This window comes from Ceratotherium simum, chromosome 19 (genome assembly GCF_057802395.1).
Source record: "Ceratotherium simum simum isolate JZ-2026a chromosome 19, ASM5780239v1, whole genome shotgun sequence".
Classification (NCBI taxonomy): Eukaryota; Metazoa; Chordata; class Mammalia; order Perissodactyla; family Rhinocerotidae; genus Ceratotherium; species Ceratotherium simum.
In genome coordinates this window covers 9,556,909-9,574,805 of record NC_141918.1, presented here as the reverse complement: position 1 = coordinate 9,574,805, position 17,897 = coordinate 9,556,909, and the positions used below count along the sequence as shown (strand labels likewise).

Below are 17,897 nucleotides of genomic sequence, written 5' to 3'. Positions count from 1 at the left end.
TCTCTAATTTATCAATTATTTTCCATTCCTGTCATATCCTCTGAGGGCTTAACCACTCCTTTCCTGTTTGGAGTCACCTGCACACAAACATACACACGTTCAAAAATCATCCTTCTCTGAAAACAAAACAAATACTAACCTAAACCAAACACTGTTCAGTCATACCCACACATCAAGACACACCTCCTGTTCAGGTTTGCATCTGCTCTCGACCAGGGATTTCTCATCTCCCACTTTTTTTTTTTTTGTGAGGAAGATTAGCCCTGAGCTAACATCCAATGCCAATCCTCCTCTTTTTTCTGAGCAAGATTAACCCTGGTCTCACATCCGTGCCCATCTACCTCTTACTTTATATGGGATGCCTCCAGAGCACGGCTTGACAAGCGGTGCATCGGTGCGCGCCCGGGATCCGAACCTGTGAACCCCGGGCCGCTGAAGCGGAGTGTGCACACTTAACTGCTACACCACCAGGCCGGCCCCTCATCTCCCATTTTTAATTACCTTTCTCTCATATCTTTCTGGCAGGAATCACTCAAAGGACCCTACAGCAGCAAAAGCAAATAAGGCAGCCTGCCTGCGATAGCAAATTTGCTTACCCAGTAAAGTCCACGTCACCATGACACTCTGCCCCTCTCTCTCCAATAGTAACTGTCTTGCTTCTCCTTTACCAGTTAGCCTCTGAGCTTGCGTTTTGCAGACCCACTTTAGCCCTGAATGGTCCCCATTTTACCAATGAGGAAACTGAATCTCCAAGAAGAGAGAACTTTGACCCTACAGAAGCTGAACTTCCAGCTGGCAGCCAGCCCATCCAACAGTTGTCTACACCAGCTTCACATACATGTGCGACTAATAGCATCATTTTTAGAAATAAAAAACTGATTCATATACAAAGGTTTCTCTACTTCAGCACTACATTCTTTGTTGTAGGAGTTGAGCCTATGCACTGTAGGGTATTTAGCAGCATCCCTGACCTGTCCTGTCCTCTACCCATAGAATGCCAGTAGCACCTAGTTTAATTGTGACAAACAAAGTATCTCCAGACATTGCTCCCCTGTGGAGTAAAATCAACCCCGGTTAAGAACCACTGGCATATATCAAAGGAAAATAAATTATGCAAAAGTGGGTAATTTTAATGAGGTGATTCTCTGCCTTATAAAAGGAAGCATCCATAATTTCTTTAAATGGTGGGCTTCTCCAATTAAATAACTACAGCCTTTAAGTAAGGTACCTATACCTACAAGCCTCAGTATCTTCACTTTTAAACTGAGGGTGTCAGAACAGTTCTAATCCCTCTTCCACCTCTAAGTATTCTACTGCTCTGTGGTTCTAAGCGCTTTATAGTCAGTAACTGCTTGAGAGAGTGGGCATGAAAACTAAAACATAAAGTATTAGAAACCATGATAAAACAATGAGAAATTAAGAAGAAACATTCCTGACACTGCACTATGTCATTGGAAAATATGACTATTTTTAAACTATGACATGTTAATTTTTTTAAAAGTACATTTATGGTCTAGAATAGCGTTGCCCAAATATAATGCAAGTAGCAAGTATGATTTAAAATTTTTTTCTAATCATATTAACAAAGTAAAAAAGAAACAGGTTAATTTTAATAGTATATTTTTACTTAACACAATATATACAGAATATCATCATTTCAACATATAATCAACATAAAAATTATGAGATATTTTACATTCTTTTTTTACATCCTAAGTCTTGAAATGCAGTGTGTATTTTATACTTGTAGCATGTCTCAACTTGGACTATGCACATTTCCAGTGTTCCAAAGTCATATGTGGCTAGTGGCTACAATAATGACAGCAAAGGACTAGAACAAGGGCAAAAAGTAAGAACATTTTTCATCTTTGCCAGAGAACAGAGTGTTCCACATAAATAAATAATCAGTAACTGAAGCTCACCTTTTTAAGTTTCTCCTTTTATTCATTATTGATATCTTTCTAAAGCACAATACAAACTATAACACTTTTTAAACAAAGGATTATAAAAAACACAGTGACTCTTCACTTGATAAGGATCCACTAGTATTATGTTTTATATTCTGATGCTGTTAGCTTTTCTGTTCTTCCTAGACACCCATGCATTTCACACCACTGCTACACTAGAAACCACCAGATAAGTTGAAAACTATCCTCCCAGAACTGCTCAGCTGTGGTGATGCTCACAAAATGCCAATTCGGGATCCCCCTGCATTGGGGTCTGGCAGGTCACCCCACCTAAAAGATGGTGTCAGAGATCTCGTACTGAAAGAAGCCCTCATATAAAACTCCTCTTCAGAATAGCCACTGTTCCCCCCACCCCAAATCCTCATGTCAGCAAGTCTCTTTCCACCTGCTGTCCCCACTTCACCCCTGTTTTCACCCTCTGTTCCTACTGATCTCTATTTTCATCCTCTACTCCCACTTCACCCCTGTTTTCACCCTCTATTCCCGTTCCATCCAGAAGTTCTAATTGTAGAGTGAACACATGCCCTGGTTTGCCACAGGGCCACAGTTTACCCTCTGATGTCCCATCATAATTACTAATAGAGCCCTCATTCATTCTCAAAACTGCCCCAGTTTGGACAATTACACGGTTACCCCATCTAATAGCCTCTGTCAATAAGTCTCAGGCCAGCCGAGTTCAATGATCAATCCCGGCCTACAGATGGAAGGCATAGTGGTACTGTTAAAACAACACTTCATCTTAATTATCATGAACATTCCTTATGTCTGACACATTAGATCTTTCTCTTTAGTTACTCTGTCCCTTTTATATGGTCTCCTCATTCTGGTCAATGAGAGTTCAGACTATATCTTGCTAGATCCTAAGTCTCTACTGCTGCAAAAACCTGATCCATTTACTTGCAATCAACGCTTTCCTGATTTGTAAAATTCTTGTCTTTGCTTCCTAATACCTCCAAGTTGTCTCATGTCACTACCTGCTACTGGCCTCACCCTAGCAAACACTTATACTCCAAAAGGGCTTTAGAGTGAATCAGATTCACAACCCCACTCTCACATGCCCTGTCAATAATAATAATACTTTATTTTTCACAGAAACGGAACTATCTTTCGTGGTAAGACACATGGGTACATGTTGGTTCACATCTGATAATTGTAGGGATAAAGGAAGAAGTGTAAGTAGCCTCAGTACTGCAGGAGTGGAGGGGAGGAGGCAGGCACAATAGCAGCAACCACGTCTACCGACTCCACCATCTGCTGCTGCTTACGCACCAGGCGGTTAGCAACACTACTTCATTTAATCCTCACAACGACATTAGGATGTTTCACTCTTAAAACCCATTTTTCTGCTGAGGAAGAACACTTGGATCTGTAAACTGATGCCAAAAAACACAACAGCTTATGAGTGGCAGACATGAGACCTGAACCCACGTCAGTCTCTATGAAACTTATACTCTTTGTACACATCGCTCTGTCTCATATAATCAATATCAGGGCTAGACAGTGTTAAAAAAGGAAACTTTTTGTATGATTTCAGACAAAGTGCCACGTGTTCAGCAGCCTAAATGATGCTCTTCTGATGAGGAGAACCACGGAGCCAGGCATCCCTGTGGCTATGAGGAAAGGTGAGAGGGACTATCAGGACAGCAGTGGCCGCAACATAGGGGGAAAAAAAGGAAATTTTTAATTTATGAATAGTACACAGTATCGCAGAGTCCATATCTCATTCTGGGTAAGAAATGTGTTTGCACTCCCCTGAACCAGGTGGTGAGGAGGAGAAGGAATACTCCTAACAGGTTAGTTCTTTACGATTAGGATTTAGTCAGAAAGCCTCAGTTTCCTCAACCCTTCTGATTTGGGTTTCATGGTTTTGTTTTTTGGTTTTTTTGGATAGTCTTAACCATCTTTATTTCATCCTTGTTACTGAATGATTTTAGGTTGTCATTTATTTTCTCTCAGCACTTTCAAGATACTATTATATTGTTTTCTGGATTCTATTGTTGTTCTAGTAAATTAGCTGTAACCAGTATATTACACTAGTAAATTAGCTGTCAATTTACTAATCACTGGTTTGTTAGTAAATGTGTCTCTTTCTCTCTGGCTGTTTTTTATATCTTTTCATTTGTCTTTGGTGTTCTGAAGTTTTACTACAAAGAGTCTATTTCTTTTTATTTATCTTGTTTGGGATTGGCTGAACTTGATGAATTTGCGGATTTTTGACTTATTAATTCTGGAAAATTCTCAGCCATTATCCCTTCAGATGTGGCCTCTTCCTCATTCTCAATACTACTTCCTTCTGGAAATCAGATTACAAGTGTTAGATCTTATTACTCTATCCTCCATGTCTCATGCATATTTTTCTATCCTTTGTTTCTCTGTGCCACATTCTGTATAATTTCTGCTGCTCAATCCTGTAGTTCACTGAACTCTTTGACTATCCACGCTATGTACTTTTAAATTTCATCAGCTCTATTTTTCATTTCCAGAAGTTGTTTAGTTTTTTTCAATTTTACATGATTATGTTTAGCAGTCTCTTGTTTTTCACTCATGTTACCAATTCATTCTTATTTTCCTAAACATTTCAAACATAATTATTTTTATTCTGTATATGAATAATGAAGTCCTAGGGGTGAAATTCTGCTATTGTTTCTGCTGACTTGTTTCCTTATGTGTCATCTAATTTTTTTTTGTACACTAATAATCAGCTGATTTGTACCTATGGGAATTTTGAGGGTTTTAGGTTGAAAGTGTGCTCTACCATTAAAAATCTGTATACACATCTGCCAAGCAGCCTGGGAAAACAGTGATGAGAGACCATTTTATTTCTTGGTTTGAGGTTTCTGAGACCACACAGGTGGTATATATTTGAATTCCCAACTCTTACATGGGCAGGACTATTGTTACAAATTCTCAGAGGAAATTTCTCTTTCCTCTCCCCTCATCACCCATAAACAAGACCAAGGCATACAAGATACCCTGATATCTCCCTTTGTTGTTGAACGGATTTTTTCAAGCTTTCCCATTTCACTGATCATATAGACCTTCAAGAGTCCAAGCCATCAGCAGGGATCTCAGTTCCAACTCCTTGCCTTTATGGACCCAAGATCTGGTCTTCCATCCCGTATGTGACCATTAAAATTCCTGTGTGGTTCTAAGTTTCCAGTATCTAGATTAGTGCTTGGGGAAAACAAAGGCTTCAGAGCTAGCATATCACTCCAGATTGCTGCTTCTACCTACCCCCCTCCCTTTTTTTTCAGATATCTGGGCATTTCCTTGTGAACTAATCTATTCATTTTAAATAGTGTTTGCTGTATTTGTTGGAGCATTTTGAGGATTATCTTTCATTTCCAGGGAGGAAGGAAGGAAATCAGAAAAGTCCTAATTTGGTACATGTGTGTGATGATGGGTTGTAATTAGTATTTGGGTGGTGAACATGATGTAATCTATGCAGAAATCGAAGTACAATGATGTACACCTGAAATTTTTACAATGTTATAAACCAATGTTACTGCAATAAACAAAAAATTTAAAAAAAAAAATAAATAAAAAAAAAAAAAAAAAAAAGAAAAGTCCTTTTACTAATTTTATGTCTCCTATGGAACAGAAACCTAAGGAGCCTGGCATACTTCCTGATTACCCTGAATGGTATCACAGAAGAACACATGGCCTTTGTACAAGATTGTGTAAATAAGAAATATAATGTTCAGGATGAGGTAAAATTAGCCATTTAGAAATTTTAGTTAAGATTATATTATTTCCCGCTGGCAATGAATCAGTGAACTTAGGAGCCAATTAAGAGGAAAAAGGGACTAGTTGATGAAAGAAAACTGGTGGAAGAATTCGCAGACACTAAAGTTCAAACTAGTTTGCCTTTGGTATATACACATAGTGAATATTTGTTTTATAGTAAAAGGAAGTATAAGAAATAATCCTTTCTGAGCATTTATTATACTCAGTGTGCAAGGAACTTTACTCATGTTAATTCTTAGCCCTATGAATCACTGTACAGATTAAAAAACTGAGGCTCAGAGATAGAAACTGGCCCAAAGGTTACACAGCTAACAGGCCATAGAGCTAGGGTTCAAATCCAGGTATGCCTGTGCTATTTCCATACTGCTGATAGAGGCCTCGGGCAATAAGGCCTTGAATTACAAAATTCACTGAACAAAATCAGTAGTAGAAGACTCAATTTATTCCTAACTTGGGTGGTCAAAGACAGGAGTCACTCAAAAGAAACGACTACCATTCCTTCCATAGTGAAGGGTTAAGCACAGGATCCCTGCTCCTCCTACTGCATGTCTAAAATCTGCAAAGGGCACTCTTCTGCAAGAAGCTTACGCTGTAAAGAGACGATCTCCAACACCAAGCAGACTGTAGAGCCACAGGTCAGAAGGTAAATGAAGGAAATGGCTGCATTTTAAAAGTAGTTTAAAACCAGAGCATGGGTTTTCTATGGTAAAGGGGCAAGGAGTGGGAAGGTTCAAGGCAACTGGCAGACAAAGCTAGGAGGGAAAATTTCACTGTCTAACTTTTTATATTTTCTGATTTTTGAGTCGTGAATATATTACATATTCAAAAAATTAAATTCTAGAAAATCAGTCTACAAATCAACTCTAACCAAGTGTTCTAGCTAATCTGTCTATGTAACAACAGAATAAAAGACTAATGAAAACTAAATAAGGAGTAAATAAAGGTATTCCACTTCCATAATGCTTATTCCTCACAATATGAATGTTCTCTCAAAACATGCCAAACTTCTAAGATTAAGTCACTGTTTCATTCTAAAGAAGAACTAAAGTAGATGCTTTACAGTGGCTAGACTAGGAGGCCAGTGAAAATGAGAACAAAATAATGATTTATTTAAATCTACCTGTTGAAATGCAAGTGGAAAAAAGTACAAGCGTGTCACACATCGAGGCCAGTTTCGCAGTGGCCCCACTTACCTTTAGGAATAGCAGGTTTAACCGCCATTCTGCCCACCAGGCACTCTTTCAGCATGGACTCATAATTGACCCATCGATGAACCTGAAATGGGATATAAATGACAGAAAAACAACATGACTCTAACTCCATGAGATGCTCTAATTTTATTCTGAGCAAAACTAAACATTCTTACACTGCTCTGAAAAGCTAAGAAGCAGAGTCTATCAGCCAACAAGGGAGTGACAGAAAGGGAGCGTACATATGGACCGCTTAGAGCAATGTTCTCAAAGTGTTGTCTATGGACCTCTGGAGGGTCCTGATACCCTTTCAGATATCTAAGAGGTCTCAATTCGTTTCATAATAATACTAAGAGTTACCTGCCTTTTTCACTGTGTTGACATTCACACTGATGTCAAAAAAGCAATGGTGGGTAAAAGTGCTTGCCTCTTAAAACAAATCAAGGCAGTGGTTTTAATCATTATGTTCTTCACCACCACAGACCCATGGGGGTGGGGAGGAGTTGGTTTCATTTAAGAATATCCTTCATGGAGTAGAAAAAATTGTTAATTTTCTTAAATCTCACCCTTGAGTACAGGTCTTTTTTATATTCTGTGTGACAAAATGGAAAGTTCTCAACAACACTTCTGCTGCACAGTAAGATAGTCGCCCTGAAGAAAAACACTTAGACAATTGTTTGATTTGCAAACTGAACTGAGCTTTTTTCTTGAAAGGTGAGTTTATATACATAAAAGAAAAACAATGACTGATAAACAAACTGGTTATTCAGATTTGGGTACCTGATAGACATTTGCTTGAAAATGAACAAAATGAGACTGTCACTTCAAGGAAAACAACTGACAGTATTTGCTGCAAGACTTACCGGTGAAAATCAAATTTAAACCACCTTTCTGGAGGGCACCTTCTCAACATACATTAAAAGCCTTAAAACATGCAGCTGTTTCACTCAATAATTCAGGAATTTACCTGAGAAAATATTCACATATACACAAAGATGCAGGTACCAGGATACTCATCATAGCACTATTTATATTAGCAAAATACTGGAAACAACCTAAATTTCCAGTTGTAAAAGACCCATAAAGGAAAATCGTAATATGTTATTCAATAAAATACTATATAATCACTATATATTTGTTATTCAATAAAATACTATATAATCACTAAAATAATCAGATCAAATAATACTGATATCAGAATCTTTATATATGTTCCTGAGTAAACAAATATACACTAAAATAGCAAATATGTAAAAAATACATATATAATTATAAATGGGCACTCATTTATTATCTCTGGGGCTACAGAGTTGGGCAGAATTTTAACAGATAGATGAAGGAGAAAGATATTCAAGTAGGCAAAGGTATGGGGTTTGTCAATCACAGATCTGGTGATTTGCTCAAAGCACTTCAGTTTCCTCAAAGCAAGATGCATGTTGAGAACATTTACCTTGATACAGTCTTTTAGGGCCTCAAATGCCAGGCTAACGACTTTAAATTTATTCCACTGTCAATGGTGAGACTCTGAGAGTTGTACAAGATGCTAAGACGATTGTCTTCAAGAATACTACTCTAGCTGTCATGTTATCTAAAATGGTAGTGAAGGTAAAGATATCGGGACAGCATTAAAATAGGGCTAGAGAGGGTGATAATAACTTGATCTCAGGCAGTGGGAAGAGAGAAAACGGTGTAATCTTTAAAGACAGCATCATAGGATTCAGCAGTGATTGGACAGTAGGGCACAACAAGAGAAGGCAAAGATTATTCAAGTGGCTTCAAGTCCCATTACCAGAAATAGGAAACGGAGGAAAAAAAGGAAAGACAAGTTGATATTATTTGAGGGGACACTGTGTTGAAATGCCAACAGGTTATCAAATAGCATTTGGAAACACAAAACAAGAGGTCAGGAGTGGGATCAAAACTAGAGACAGAAATCTGACCATAAAGAAATTACTTAGTATTCTTTGTACATCTCAAATACAGTCATGCGCCGCATAACGACGTTTCGGTCAATGACGGATTGCATATATGACAGTGGTCCCATAGGATTAGTATCATATAGCCTACATGTGTAGTAGGCTATGCCATCTAGGTTTGCCTAAGTACACTCTACGATGTTCGCACAACAATGAAATCGCTTAACAACAAGTTTCTCAGAACGTATCCCCGTCATTAAGGGACTCGTGACTGTACTAGGCACGAATAAATTCTTAATATTTAAAGATACAAGAACCTTCACCATAGTTTCTAGAATATAAAGTTGTTTACTTCTGTGGTGAGTAAAAGTCATAAATAAACTTTATTGGTCTTATTAAAGCCAAGGGGGCTGCAGTAATCTGGTAACTAAAGTACTGTTTAAACTGCTAGAGAACTTAACATAGCAGTTCTTGTGACTTCCCCCGAAACAAGCTTACTTAAATAAGGTCCATGTAACCTCACAACACTGAGGAATATAAATAGGACAAGAATTTACTGGAAATTCTTCTTGTGGAAGAGTATATTCAGCATCAAGAGGTTACAGGACAGATATAAGAGAAAAGTACGGCAGGCAACTTTTCTGTTTGGCTTGCATTGCTAGACAATAACAAATACCAAATGACCATGGGAACTTGCCTTAAATCAGCAACAAGAACCTCCCAAGGAGAATGCTATTATGACCAGTGGGCAAACATGACTTTTCTCCAACCCAGGAAGAACATTTACAGCAAATGGGATTCTGCTATTTAAGCAGATGCATCTAAGTACATCTAAATAGAAAACAAATTATATTTCTAGTAACTTGGTCAAAAAAGAAATCCTAAAATAGATGAGAAGCTAGGAGGAATAGAAATCAAACTATATTTGTTCAGAAGACAACTCTAAAAATAACTCAATCTGATTCGGGTATCTCGATTGGTAAAAACCCAGTACCAGAGCATAGTTAATTATCACTAAAATACAAAATAAAGCATGTGTGAGGCAAAGGCAAACTTCTATTCTTTTCAAGATTGTTATTCAAAATACCAGTTCAGCCAATTGATAGTAATTAACATATTCTACATGACTTTTAAGTAGTATAAGAGCTATTGCTTGTTTTAGTAAAAATAAGGGGAAAAGTGACTAATTTAAATATCTTTTGACATATACATACAGAATCTCTATCACTCCAGTAGATTCAGTATAGCAAGACAAGCTGATTATATAACAGTCCCTAAATGAGGAAAGACTAAGAGCAAAGAAGCTAAGTGACTTGTTCTTTCCTCTACTCATCACTCCTTCTCATAAGTCAATCCTTATCATTATCAAAATTGATCAAAACTGAGTAAACAGCTGCCAGCAGAGGAGGCAGCAAGTACTTAAGAGTAGACTCCTAGACACAGATTTGAAATCATCTCTAAAATTTTAGTAAAATAATTCAAAGGCAAATTAAATGAACAGTTGTTACTTACGAGCATCTTCCCACACTTCAAAATTCAAGCCAACACATCTGAAATTTACGTAACTATTTTTTTTTTCTACAACTGTCACACTGCTAAATCTGAGTACTCTTCCATTATAATACTAGGATTACTTTCAGCACCTTACCTGATCAAAAAGGTCAGTACCATCCGATCCTGCTGCTCTCATGAGTTCATCTTCTCCACCAGGATGATACTCCATATACGGGCTGACATTATAAACAAACCCTGTATCAAACCAAGGAGAAACAATACCCTAAATGAACTTCTTAAAAACTGTTCAAACTAGAAATATAAATTGCAATAAATCTTTCCAAATCCTTCCTATTTAACAAATCATTATTATTCCAATGTATTAAGAATAAAAAGGGTCTGAGATTTCACCATACTTGTAAGCTACCAAGGTAGCCTGCCAATTTCATGGGTCCTGGCAGAAAATATGAGACTTCTAGGTCAGAGACAAAGGACAATTTAGTACACACATCAATAGCAGTAGCTAGACTATCAGCATTTACATCAGTTTCCTGAACCCCAGCTCCCAGAGAGCTATGTGAAGAGGCCAGATAACACCTGTACCCTCAATGTGCTGCATGACAGGAAAGCAACCTTGAGCTTAGGAAACTCGAATATTCTATAATGGGCAGTAAATACATCTGCCCTTTGTTCTGGAAGGAGACACTATCTTTATTATACTGAACAGTAAGCAAACCTGTCCTTTGCTCTAGAGGGAGACACTAGCTTTACCATCCAAGGTGTTTGCTATGCAAACATCTCTGAAAAGATTGTCCAGAACAAAGACAGTCAGTGCCTCTGCTCACAAGACATGCAGATATGTGAAAGACCTGGAGAGAACTGCTTCCCAACACAAAGAAATAGTGAAACACTGCATATAATTTTTAAAAATTCTCTCTAATACTTCCACTCCATCATCCTCTACTGCCCTGGTAGGAGAATCTGATGAAAAAGAATAGAGCTCTCATCCATGTGTCTGATCATCTCAGCAAAGGCTGAGCAAAGTGACCGGGCCACTGAGGCTTGCTCTGTGAAAGTAAGCACAATTCTTTTCTGCAGTTGCCCAAGGAACAAAGATTATTGTTTACATCTTAATAATCCTTTTATCTTCCCCAAATATTTATTTGCTCATATATTTTTATCTTTCAAGAAAAAGGAATGGGAACAACAAATAGAGGAGAATAGCTCAATGAAGAGCCTTCCCAAGGAAGTGAGTTGGTTTTTAACCCTTTACTTGAGAACTAGATGGTAGACCAGGCCAGCTGTAGACACCTCAAGAATGCAATGAGAACAACTGGCTTCCTTACGTCCAGGACTATTCCTTCTTTATATGATGACTTTATGAATTTAAATAACCTCAGATAACTTAAAATGTTCACCCTGTATAATAATCTTGGAAGGAAAGAGGTTGGATTTCAGACCTGAGAAAGGTACTGCAGTTTTTCCACCAGTTTAATTTTAGAAAATAACCAGTCCAGATTATTTTATAAAATTGCTTAAAGGCAATGTAAGCAATAAAAAGAAGTAAATTCACAAAATCTCTCTTTCAGCAGTCCTCCAAATAAGTCTGAAAAAAAAATTAGTGGAGTCCCCTCCTTTCTCCTTCCTCATACACCTTTCCCCACCAAATTTAGAAGAAATGTTTCTTCTTGTTTAATACTCCAAAATCCACAGACCACAAATGTCAGAGGTAATGATTAGGATCAGAGTTATTCCCAAGAAGCTTTTTAAGACAGAGAATGCCTTCCAAACAGAAGAATTACGAACTCTCTGCAACCAAACCTTCACTAGAGATCTAGAGCTCCTCAAGAACATGAAATCTACAACACACGACCATCCAACCTTCTGTGACGAACTTCATGTGTTTCAGCAACCAGCAGAAAGATCAACAGGCAGCCGTAACAGCTATCTCTGCTCAGCATTCAAAGCGTGAACCGTCCCAAATGTGTTCTCCACTGCCTCACAATCCTTTAGACTGACCCTCATCCTCTCATAATCTTACCTTCCTTTCTGACAGACTAGGATCACTCCAGACCTGAAGAACTTCTCATCCTCTTCAAATGGACAAAACCAGGAATATCTATAAAATTCCTCACTATAAGAAATTAAGACTGTTGGTGTCTCAGCCCAAGAAATGTGAGACCCAACCACACTTGGCAGTGTTAGTAATTTGCTAATTATGAGACTTAAATCTAGTCCTAAAATGCAACTGATGAATTTCCTCTGGTCCAAAGCTCTTTCTTCCTCTTTTTCTTCCTCTCTCTTATCTCCTTCCTTTTTTCCTTTTCAGAAGCACTTCCTAATAACTAAAACTTGGACCCCTGAATGTGGCAGAAGAAAACAAATGAAAAGAACCTAACTTTATGCTTTCCCTTCACTTTATTGTATTCTATTTGTATTATACATGGCTTTCAGACAGCAATCTCTCATGTGCAAGCTTCTAGCCACCTATGAGTTCTAATTACCCAGTTTTTAGAAACTAATTTTGAAACTTTCTAAATTTCGCAATGACACACTTAATTTCTTCTTCTAACTCTAACTGCTAAGCTATGGCAGATTTGCGTAACTGATCGTCCATTAAGTATAAATAAATAGTATTTATGAATCCACAGAGATAAACTCAATTTAATGCTAGGAATAGATTCATGAATCATCAATCCTGAATACTGCAAAACTGGTGCTTTTAGATCATTTACATGGGTAACCCTCAGGGGGATTTAGAGAGGATATCAAGCTATCTTTCTATCTCATCCTTTATGCTGATACTTCTTTTTTGTTTTGTATTTTATTTTTTGTTTTTTTCTGGTGAGGAAGACTGGCTCTGAGCTAACATCTGTTGCCAATCCTCCTCTTTTTGCTTGAGGAGGATTGTCCCTGAGCTAACATCTGTGCCAAGCTTCCTCTAGTTTGTATGTGGGACACTGCCACAGCATGGCTTGACGAGCAGTGTGTAGGTCCGTGCCTAGGATCTGAACCCACAAACCCTGGGCCACCAAAGTGGTACACATAAACTTAAGCACTATACCACCAGGCCGGCCCCTGTATTTTGTTTTTAAAACTCTAACCAGGAGTAGATATAAGAAAAGGATTGACTGAGTACTGTTAAGAAGAGCAACTTAATTTCACATTATATACATACATAAAATCATAATATTGTACACCCTAAATTTATACAATGTTATATGTCAATTATATCTCAATGAAACTAGAAAAAAAAGTAAAACAAAAAAAAAAAGATCAACTTACTAAAACAAAAATACAACATTTCTATTAGAAACACATACTCTAACATCTAAACACATCATTTTTTAAATGCCCTAGCAATATTCAGGAGTACATTTTATAGCTAACTCACCCTAGCAGCTGCAGTGCAATTGAAAGCACACATTCAGAGCAACAGCTACACTGAGTTCTTTAGGTAACGTACTGGCAGTATCTGTTCGAATATCTTCACACTAAATTATCTCTTTTGTGTTATGTCTGGAACTCTGAGCTCTCAAATAAGTTCTTAAAAAAAATATATCCACTTTAAAATTACCACTTAGCACTTTGTATTCTTAGAAACTTATCCTGCCAATTCAATCACAGAATGATAGACCTAAGACGGGGAGAACTCGAAAGGCAATTTTTAGTCTGATCTCTAATCCAGTACAGGATTCACCTCTATAGGATCTACAGACAGGCCGTCACCCAGCATCTGCTTGAACAGTACCAGTGTCTAGGAGCTCTTGTTTAAAAGCTTAGTTCAAGGATCCATATCATTTTTAATGATAACTGAAAATTAATGTTGCCATTTTACACAGAAAGAACTCTTCCATCTTGGCAAATGCTGCCTCTAGTTTTTCACGTATACTTTTTATATTTGTTGTTATTTAAACCTCAAATGCTACTGATAAAGACTATTGGCATCTTACAATAAAATACTGAACTTTAGGGCCGGCCTGTGGCTTAGTGGTTAAGTGCTCGCGCTCTGATGCTGGCTGCCCGGGGTTCGGATCCCAGGCGCGCACCGATGCACTGCTTCTCCGGCCATGCTGAGACCACGTCCCACATACAGCAACTAGAAGGATGTGCAGCTATGACATACAACTATCTACTGGGGCTTTGGGGGGAAAAAATAAATAAACAAAATTATTAAAAAAAAAAATATTGAACTTTAAGTTTGTGTAAGTTTGCGGGTAAAAATTTTAAAAACCCAAAACAAACCATGTAAAAGAAAATATACCTGTTGCCTAACCTAGGTAACAAAGTTACTACGATTGAACACTAAATGTAGTGCTGAACTTCCTAGCAGCCGAGGCCAAAAGAGACACTAGTAACAGTGGTATCATTATCTGATCTTAAAAAGTATTAAAAGGAAACAAACAAACAATAAAAAGGAGACTCATCAGTTCTTTAAAAGGGAGAAAACTCCTTTGAGTTTTTGATATTGATATTGTTAAGAATTATGAGTCCCCATATAGGGGCCACTGACCACATAGCAGATATTACAATTTAACAACACACAGAAACATTCTTCGGGTAGCATTCCTCCCATCCTCCCCAGCCCTAGGTAACCACTAAAGTACTTTCTGTCTCTTCAGACTTGCATATTTTGGGCATTTCGTATAAACGGAATCATACAGTATGTTGTCTGCCTTCTCTTACTTAGTATAATATTTTCAAGGTTCATCCATGTTGTAGCATGTATCAGTACTTCATTCCTTTTTATGGCTGAATAATATTCCATGTATGGATAAACCACATTTTGTTTATCCATTCATCAGTTCATGGACATTTAGGTTGTTTCCACCTCTAGGTTATCATGAATAACGCTGCTATGAACATTCTTATATATGTTTTTGTGTGGACATATATTTTTATTTCTTTTGAGTATATACCTAGGAGTGAATTTGTTGGGTCATATAGCAATCTATGTTTAATCTTTCGAGGAACTGACAGACTGTTTTCCATTCTCAGCAGCAATGTGTGAAGATTCCAATATCAGAGAGCTCTTTTTTAATCACTATTCCAACTCCCCATAGACAGGAAAAGCCTTTTCACACCTAAAGAACCTGAATCACACCACATATCTCAAATAACTGAACTCAGAACTGGATTACAGCATGCTCCAACTTATTCTCAAACCCCATCTCTATATACGAGACAGCACAACATAAGACAAGTGATATTTTATACTTATTGATCTACCTCCTAGATGAGGCTCCCACAGTTTTTCAGGTTAGGTAACCATACATCTGAACCCTAATAGCCCACTACTAAGGAGTGAACTGCATCCCCATGTTTCAGGCCACCCACCCACCAATAATTTTTCATTTTTTCTTTGTTTTCTTTTGTAACTCAGACACTCCTAAAGTATGGTCCAGGGGCTCCTGAGGGAGCTAAAGACTCTTTTGGTGGTCCAAGGCTGAAACTTCTTCATAGTAATAGTAAGATGCTTTCTTTTAAAAAATCTCTTTCTTTCATGAGTGTATAAGATTAAATGCACAAGGTGACATGAGAATACAGTTGTCATCTATTAAGCCACACATGAAAGATATTTATCAAAATGTAAAACAATGTCCCTTTTCTCACTATTTTTTTGTTTTGAAAAATAGTCATTTTTCATAAAAATACATATTATTTATGATCACATAGTGAGTTTATTATTATTTTTAATTTAAAAACACTCTTTAAATTTCTTAATTTTAATTTCTGAAAGGTAAACATCAATAGATATAACTATCATAAACAAAAGCTTTTTGAGGTCCTCAATAATTTTTAAGACTAAAGAGATCTTAACACCAAAGTTTGAGAACTATTGCTGTAAGTAAAAGTGGTATTTTTGTAATTAAATTTAAAAATAATTTTTCCTTTAAAATTCAAATACACATTTAACACCAAAGCCGATATTATATTCATTCAACAAAAATTTATTTAACTCCTATCATGTATGTGCCAACTATTATGCCACTGTACTGCAGTATTCCTATTTATTTCACTAACCACCACTGTTCATTTTGTTGGCTCTAAAATAAATGAAGGGAAAAGGTGTGTTCATATAGTAAAATCATGGCATATTTCACTGTACTCAAATGCACAGATCCATTTTTGCAAGTACTGTGACTACTTTGCCATCTTGTGTTCAGCAAAGAAATTGCACATTATTTTCATTATTTTACGTCTACTGATGTTTTATCTAGTTCTTCTAACACTGTTGAAAGAGGGCGTTAAAATACGCAACAATGATTGTGGATTTTAACTCTACCTTTCAGTTCTATTAATGTTTCCTCCATGTATTTTGAAACTTGTTATCAGGCATAAACCGTCTTCCTAATGAACTGACCCTTTTAACATTAAAAAAGGTCTTTCTATATCTCTAGTAAGATTCTTTGTCTGGTAATATTTTTTATCTGATACTAATATAGTCTAATCTTATTATACTTACTGTTTAGATAGCATATTTTTTCTACACATTTACTTTCAACCTGTGTCTTCATATTTAAAGTGTATCTCTTATAGACGTCATGAAGTTAGGTCTTGATACACATACATACATAATCTCTATCTTTCAGATAGAATGATTGGTCCATTTACATTTAAATTAATTACTGATGTGGCTGAATTTAGAGCTACCATTTTGGTTTTTTTTTTTGGTGAGCAAGACTGGCTTTGAGCTAACATCCGTTACCAATCTTCCCCTTTTTGCTGAGGAAGATTAGCCCCGAGCCAACAGCTGTGCCCATCTTCCTCCACTCTGTACATGGGATGCTGCCACAGCATGGCCTGATGAGCTGTGCACAGGTCCGTGCCTGGGATCCAAATCCGCAAACCCCAGGGCACCGAAGAGGAGCGTGTGAACTTAACCACTACTGCCACCAGGCCGGCCCCTACACCTACCATTTATTAGTCTCCCTCCCCAGCCCCAAGTTTTCTTTTATTCACTCCTCAAGTTTTCTGTTTGTGCCTCTGTTCCTCTTTCCCTGACTTCTTTTGGGTTAACCAAATATTTTTTCAGAATTTCATTTTATCTATCGGCTTTCTAGCTATACTACCTCTTTGTATTATACTTTAACTGTAATAAATTTAAATGTAATAATAACATGTAATATAAGAACCATTTACCACTCTTCATTCCCTATACTTTATGTAACCCCACAATACAATGTTATACTTTTTGCTTTAAACAGTCATGTATTTTCTAATAGGTAAGAGGAAAAAAGTAATCTTATCTCTTCACTCACATATTTACCATTTCCTGAAGATCTGAGCTTCCATCTAGTATCTTTATCCTTCAACCCGATGAACTTTCTTTTGAACTCCTTGTAGTATAGGTGTGCTGTACTAAATTCTGTTTTTGTTTACCTAAAAAAGTCTTTATTTCATCTTCATCCTTAAAGAATTCTGTGTCTTTAAGGATATAGAATTCAGGGTTGATGGTGTTATTTTTTGTCTTCAGTAGTCATTTTTATTGTTTCCAGGTGTGTTTTTCTGGCTATTTTTCAAGATTTTCTCTTTATCTTTGGCTTTTAGCAGTTTGAATATGATGTGCCTTTGTGTGATTT

At 37.1% G+C, this 17,897-nt stretch overlaps 1 protein-coding gene across 3 annotated transcripts in view; it reads right to left on the bottom strand.

The window, feature by feature from the left end:
- CYB5R4 (cytochrome b5 reductase 4) overlaps nucleotides 1-17,897 on the bottom strand; it is an 81,429-nt gene that overhangs the window by 45,992 nt on the left and 17,540 nt on the right. For all 3 annotated transcript variants that reach the window (XM_087443837.1, XM_004422080.2, XM_087443836.1), the window contains exons 3-4: nucleotides 10,469-10,569; nucleotides 6,908-6,989 (exon numbers count right to left, since the gene is read on the bottom strand). In XM_087443837.1, coding sequence (XP_087299963.1) covers nucleotides 6,908-6,989; nucleotides 10,469-10,569 — 183 coding nt within the window. The remainder of the gene's footprint in view (nucleotides 1-6,907; nucleotides 6,990-10,468; nucleotides 10,570-17,897) is intronic.